Here is a 7,418-nt window from a genome sequence, read left to right as displayed (position 1 = left end):
CAATTTATTTAACTGTATCATCAGGAATTGTTGTTATGTACCTGCTGGGAAGTATTGAAAAAATGTCATTTAATGATAAATAATTCCTAAGGTCATATTGTCCCTACTTGTTTTCCATCGTTCCATCGTTTCCATTCATTCTTTGACTGGTATGATTGTGAAAACATTAAATTTCATTCTATGTAGTGCTGAAAAAGGTCTTAAATTTAACATGGTGAACTACAAAAAACCTAAACTATCTATCATGAGTCTGACTTCAAACTTATGCAAGTGCAATGTTAAATCATTCTCTTTTCAAAGCCTTAATAGACCATAATGCAATATTATCCTTATTGCTGCAACTACACAGCTGAATGTTTCAGGTTCAGAGTTCTGCACTTGAGAGATTGCTGAAAGACGTTCTTTGACATACAGGAAATCACTGTCAGGAGTGGAAGTAGTCAAGACAGGTTGAAAGAAACGCTTTGAAATCACCGATCACTCTTATATAAGTGTCAATTAAATGCCAGATTGTATGTATATGATGTATAAAGTGTCACACCACATATGTCTGAGGCTCCAGGGTCCACACAGCACCAGTCAAGAGGAAGAGCTCTGATTCTCATGACACAGACGCAACACCCCTGATGCAGCTGCTCCCTCACACCCGTCTACACACACACACACACACACAAATATATCTGTATACTGCCTTCTGGATAAGCCCCCTCTCCCTCCTATTTCACACACTCTTTTACACACTTTTTTCCATCTCTTCCTCCTCTCCCTTCCCTTCTCTCATCCTCTCCAGTGACGACTACGACGGTGATGATTCACATTATGAATCACAGACAGATATTTGAAGGTTTCAGCCCACATATCTCTCTCTGTCTCTTCCCCCTTCTATCCGTCTCCCTCTCTATCCCTCTCTTTTTCACTCACTCTCCTTCTCCGTCTGCACTGCTGATTCTCTGTCTTGCTTTTCCTATCTCTTTTCAAAGTTTCAGATTTGTCTTTACTCAACATCAGAGAGAAAGAGGAGCTAAAATATAAGAGGGGAATGTTAAACAACCTCTATCTAGCGTTCCATTTTTTTCCTTTACAGCCACATTATTCTGTGCCTGCTGGTTGTAAATCACCTGTGCATTAGCCAAGTAGAAACTATGATTATATCCTAAAAATGTGCGTTACTTCTCTCGTTCAACATTGACAGCATGCACTATGCGTTCCCAGTTGGTATTTGTGGTTATTTATTTATTTATTCTTTATAATCCTCTTTGGAGAGTGTTGATGCGGTGGCTTCTTTTGCGTCAGACTGCTGACTCTGGTTTTAAATAACTCCCACCATCGCAGTGAGTCAGGTCCTATCGTTCACAGCTACAGCTCGTCACCACTGGATGGGTCTTATCAGAGCTACTTGCTGTTGCACACACACAAACACACACACCCACAGCGGCTCATGACGTACATCCAGTCGCATTGTCAGATTGGGCGATGGAAAGTGCTAACCGGTCAACCAGTTTGCTCGCGTCAGTGAGGATTAAGCCTCACTCTCTGAAAGGATGGAGGCTTTTACATCCTGTTATGAAGACAAAAGTGATGTTATCGATCAGCTGCAAAAATCCATAGTGACTCTGTTCTGTGGGCATTTGTTTGTGCTGTTAGGTCTGGTTGCGTTTCGTCAGCACCTCCAGAACTTGGCGAGGACCAAAGGCATCCTGGAGCTGAACAAAGTACAGATGCTGGTGGAGCAGATGGGCTCTGGGGAAGGGGCCATCCTGAGCCCCCTGGGGCCACAGCACCACTTGCACAACCTCCTGGAGGTCAGTCCTTCTGCAGTCACCCAAAATGCACACTCACCCTTTACTCAAACACATTCAATAGCTTTCTTTTCCCTACCCCGTTCCCAGCCCCAGTCCCTCTACTATCCTCACCCCATGTTGCCCAAAAAAAACCCCATACAGGCACCCTGGCTGTTGTGTAACCCCATGAGAGGCAGCCAACTGTGGCTTGTTTACTGTCTCCCACCCCCCCGGGGCCTGGGGCCTGGGGCCTGGAGCCTAGGCCAAAGTGAATGCAGCCATTGTTGAAGTCAGTCAGACTTACCCATAGTAGTGACTGGCACTCAATAGGCAAAGCTGCAGTCACACACAAAGATGGGCACACATATACACACTGCAACAGGAACCATCTGAGGAAAGATCCGTAGGCTTTCCTAAGAAAAGAACGCACACAAAATCAATCATAGAAGCAGATAAGATCTAGTTGTTTTCCTCTCGTCCACCTCTTATAATGCAATAATGCAGGTCCTTGTTGGCTATGATGCTCAGTCCCCATCATCCATTTAATTTGCTTTCATTTCATTTAACTAATGTGAAATCCCTGTGGTACATGCCATTTAGAGAAAAGCATCTGGCTGATCAGTCACCACACAGGCATTTGGGCAGGAGACAGCAAAGATAATCCAGTTAGACCACACGATGGAGCACCCAGACCCTGACACAGCTTTATTAACCAACAGGAGGGGACATCTGCAATACATGTGCCCTTGAGCATGCATGTACACATACATGGGCATGCACATCCCTTGTTCTAATGTTTTATGTTTTTGATCAAAGGGTGAGGCATCCAAGCAGCAGGAGGGCTTAGCTTTATACCAAGGCGGGCCGCAGCCACCTCTCCTGTCCCGAAGACAGAGTTTGGAGACACAATACCTCACTCATAGACTACAGGTACAGTCTAACACCAACTACACTCACTCATTATGGCTATGATCAGCTGGTCTATACAAGTTTATGCCTGGTACAGGCCTTATCAAGCCTAATAGCTGATTTACATAATATTCAGAGATATCATTTGGAAATTGAAGGCTTGTCAGGTCTGCCATGATGCAAGAATAATGACACAGTTTATAGCCAGTTATGGTAGTTATCCTGAACGCAGTCATCAGTCACAATCTCTCTTCTGCCCAGAAGGCCAGCGTCTTGGCTAACAGTCCTGCTAGCTGCCAGCTTTTCTGTAAGGAGACTCCTCGAAGTTTAGAGCAACAGCTGCAGGAACACAGGTAAATCATGCTGTAAATGTCTGCTCCACACATTTCTTTTTCTTGCCATTTTATAAAATATTTTATACATGTTTTTCTTTTGTGTTCATTTAGCATTGGTGGCCTTGTTTTATTTACAGCCAAAAAATTTTTGCAAATAAATCTAAATAAGAGGAGTTTCTCAAAAATTGTTTTACACCGACAAGAACAGAACAGAAACATTACCTAACTTGATAATAAGACTTGAAATGCTATTTTGTTTCAAGTCATTCATTCAGACTTGTTGTTCATTTTGCTAATTTCTTACCAGAAGTGGGTTCGTTTTTGTTTTTGTTTTGACCTAACCCTGTCTGTAGCGATTGACACATATTTCCCACCGATGTCATCTTTAGTCGACGCTTCAGTGTTGGATAGTGGCAGTCAGTATTTTTCACATTGATCAATGAAATATGTCTATTCAAAAGTTGATGTTTCTGTAAGTAGACTTATAAGTAGACTTATAATAATTCAAGTTATACAGCTGCATCAATCTCATCCACGCATGTCACCATTTTTCTGATGCGGTTTTTCATGGATGTAGCCAGGAAGCAAACTAGCACTGTAGGAAGACAGTGTCCCCCTTTTTAATCCTATCTACTAATTGACTGACTGTTTTTCCAGTCATCAATGAGCACAACAGACCTTTTGCAATCACTGAACAAACTGGTGATGTGGGCAACAGTTCAGTGATTTTGAGCCAGGCTAACAACTACCCCAACATGTGTAAAGCTTGCAGGAAATGCCATGTTTGAATTCAGCTTTTCGGTTTCCCAACTCCATTTGCATGCTAAATTTTGCCCATGACTGCTTATGCATACATTTTGCAAGCTTTTGTTCTTACTTGTATAGATTCAAAGTGTTATTTTGATCTAAGTGGGCTATACTGCACTCCCTACAGACTGAACCAGAAGAGGATGTACCTGCAGCAGCAGTCACAGGGCATGGGGCTGCAGGCCTACTTCAACCAGATGCAGATAGCTGAAGGATCCTACCCGTCAGGCAGCCCTGCTCTGGACCCAGCGGCATCTCAAAGTTCCCCTCAGGGCCCCCCCATGTCGGCCACCCATCAGCCTCAGCCCCAGCAGCAGAGCAGTCCTCAGGCCTCACCCCCATTCAGCCACCCCCATAGTTTGAGCCCCTTGATGGAACCGGGCGAGGGCCTGGTTTATGATCCCTACATGAGCCATCACCACTATACCCAGCACCTGCCCCCCGGATCTCACCTCCACCACCAGCTCCACCATCCCCACCCTCATGAAGCTTCTGCCAGTGGCCTGGGTTTCAGCTACGCTGCAGGCTGTGAGCAGCAGGCCCTGGGGCCTTCCACTGAGGCTCTTCACCCAGAGCAGTATGAGTTCCCATTGGACCCCTCCTCATTGGTCCCGCCTGTTCTAGGAGAGGCTGAGGCCGGAGCTGTGGCTGGGGTTTTAGCTGGTCCGGGGCACTCAGACGGCCTGAGCCTGCCTGAGCTGCAGAGTTCCCTTCTAGACAGTGAGATGATGGAGACAGTGGACTCGCAGCATGGCTTCGTACTGGTCAACTAAAGCCTGATGAGAGGGTTAACAGAAAGCAGTATTAAGCAATGAGAACCTACACAGCATTAAGAGCAGAGAGAATGGAGATATAAGTGGAGGTCACGAGCATAGCAACAGGGAAGGAAAAGTGTTAATTTTTGTACGACTAATACAAACTTCATTTCTTAGTTGTGATGAACCTCAGACAACATTTCTACCAAAATCCTCCCTTAGCCTACCTCCCTTTCTCCCTCTCCTCTTCTGTTCTCGTTCTCATCAGCTCTCTGTGGCAGGAACAGGTCCGATATGTGGCACAGTGTGAGCTTCGCCGTGCTGACTTGGCGAGGCTGCTGTTGTCATGGACGTTGTGTCACCTGTGAGGACTGCACCGTGCAGCCTGGGGGGGGGGGGGACGGGACTGCTGCACATCCTGGAGGCTGCCAGAGTGCAGCGTTTCACCTACAAATGGTTTGAAAGTGAACTTATTTAGGACTGACTGACTGGCAACCAAAAGCACAAAGGCTGGCAGTGCTTTTTGTATTTAAAATAGGACACCATCTACAACACACATCTCAAAACACTTTTGTGCTTTTTTTTTATTTCAATAGATAAAAAAAAACCAAGTGAACCAGAGAAAATGGCCCTCATTTATCACGGTACCATGGATATCACCACAAATTCAAGTGTTAAAAGTGTCCATTTTTAGCTGTTATTTTACACATTAATGTGAGTGCAAAGGCTAAAACATGATTGTCGTGCATAGGTTTCAACACTAACATTCAGAGTATTCCTCCAAAAAACAACAGGTAACTTTGTTTGTCATTTGCCTAAACAAATACCTAAACATGTGGAGTGAAGCACCAGGTTACTGAGTACTGCACCATTTGTTCAGTTTTTGCTGCATTTGTGCTTTCAACAGTGATAAACTCTCTCCAAGCTATTTTTTTAGTTAACTGACTAATGAGAATAATAGATACAGCTGCAGGCTTTTGAATAGGCTATGTGACATAAATAATATTTTTTTTGTTTGTTTTCTTTGTGGTTTATGTGACTTGTAACTACTGATCCTGATTTATTTCTTACACTACTGAACTGCTTTTCCACCCTTCCATCCCATTGCACACACTTGCCGGGTTTCATTATGCACGACATGATGAGGATAATCACCAGTTTTTGCAGGCGAAATGGCCACACATCTGTTTAACAGTTGAACTGTGGGTCATGCGTTTGCCTGATAAATGAGGGCTGATGTAATTAACGTGTGTTTGGTTGAGAAGTTGCGGTGTTAGACAGTCAATATTATTCTATTTTTGTGGCAATACTGAAGCAATATTAATCCTTAATGTTGAGGGATTATGAATGGAAGCCTCACCTGTACAGCCAGCTCTGATTGGTTCCTGGGGACCTCTGAGTCATCAGCAGTGACATCACTTGAGCTGATGATGTAACCAGGAGATAATCTCTCACTCACTCACCCTGTGTTTGTACTTGTGTGTGTGTATGTGTGTGTGTCTGTGTGTGTGCGGGTGTCTGCGTGCGTGTGTGTTTGAGTGTGATTATGTTTGTTCGCACAATTCAGACTTCACATTTTTCTGCATCCATCACATAATTTGTTGTCATTACTGAAAAAGACAAACACTGTATTGACACCTTCATTTGAAGTAACACAAACTGTGCTTTTCCTTCAGTGCACAGCTGTAGCTTTTAGATTAATTCTGGTTTACATCATTCAATGCTCCAGTCATGCCTCTGTGTTGTTTTAATGACGAATCGTGTTTATAATAATGGAATGACCCCTTCGAGATTCCCTACATTAGATCTAATAAAAGAATGTTTCCTCTCTGACGTCGGGGCTGCTGTGAGACAAAGACCAGCAGAAGATCATCAGTCACCTGGATTCTGACTATTGGTTCACCACCGCTCTTTGACTGACAGCCAGCCACCAACAAAATGAGAGATTTTTTTTTTTTTTTTTTTTTTTTTTTTTTTTTTTTTTAAAACAGCACTTAGACCGTGTTCAATTTACTTGAAGTGCACAGATGTATCTTCTCTGACAGATGATGTTGATTTAAAAAAACCAACCTTTCATTGGAATAACAGGACGGTGAACGTCAGAGGGTTGAGGTGAGATTATTGGGCTGTGACCATCTGCCAGACTGCATGACCTTCAGTGGTCGGGGGTTAAACTGTAGGAGTGTTTGTGGTCAGATTAGCTTTCACACAAGGCAGTCACTCTCAGTCTGTGGATGAGACTGAGCTATCCTCTCCATAGTCACAGTTAACAGTCTTTCATAATGATGGCTAGAAAATGTGGACCAACTGTGGTTGCAGTCCTGTGCAAGACCTAAAGGAAAAATCCACCCTAAAATGCTTTTAACATTGTTTCACAATAGATTAGGAATGCAGCTAATGATAGAATTATCTGCTGGTTATTTTCTTAAACAATAAATTAGTTGTTTGTGTATAAAATGATTGGTTGGTTTGTCTGAGCAACACTCCAAGCAAATTTCAAATTTCTGTCACTTTTTGGTACTTTTAATTAGAAATGACTAAAAATCAGTATTGTATATCACACGGAGGCATTTCTGGAATTTAACACATCTGTCAAACACCAGGTTTTGGTGTCAGTCCCTCTGGATGTAAGAGCAAAAGCTTAGTAAGTCACCATGTGGCTCTGACATTTATCAGTCACGGATACTAACTCCAACAACAATGGCCTCCATGGACCAGTGTACACTGCAGCCACAAGACATGTTGCAAAACAGGTCTCGTGGCTGCATTAATAGTTCCCCCATAGAATTTTCATATTAGGTGGCTAACTGGATGTGTTTATTTGCTCATAC

General features: G+C 43.3%; 1 protein-coding gene across 3 annotated transcripts in view; it reads left to right on the top strand.

Moving 5' to 3' along the window:
• sik2b (salt-inducible kinase 2b) overlaps window positions 1-6,558 on the top strand; it is a 42,438-nt gene extending 35,880 nt beyond the window's left edge. For 2 of the 3 annotated variants that reach the window (XM_071497407.1, XM_071497409.1), the window contains 4 exons: window positions 1,645-1,802; window positions 2,598-2,711; window positions 2,952-3,043; window positions 3,960-6,558. In XM_071497407.1, the coding sequence (XP_071353508.1) occupies window positions 1,645-1,802; window positions 2,598-2,711; window positions 2,952-3,043; window positions 3,960-4,605 (1,010 nt within the window). In that variant the 3' untranslated portion in view covers window positions 4,606-6,558. The remainder of the gene's footprint in view (window positions 1-1,644; window positions 1,803-2,597; window positions 2,712-2,951; window positions 3,044-3,959) is intronic. The other variant, XM_071497408.1, reaches the window with a different exon arrangement.
• Window positions 6,559-7,418: the final 860 nt, after the last annotated feature.

Source organism: Trachinotus anak, unplaced genomic scaffold, assembly GCF_046630095.1.
Source record: "Trachinotus anak isolate AG129_WGS33_773 ecotype Australia unplaced genomic scaffold, CSIRO_AGI_Tana_v1 ptg000014l, whole genome shotgun sequence".
NCBI lineage: Eukaryota > Metazoa > Chordata > Actinopteri > Carangiformes > Carangidae > Trachinotus > Trachinotus anak.
This window is presented reverse-complemented; position numbering and strand designations above follow the sequence as displayed.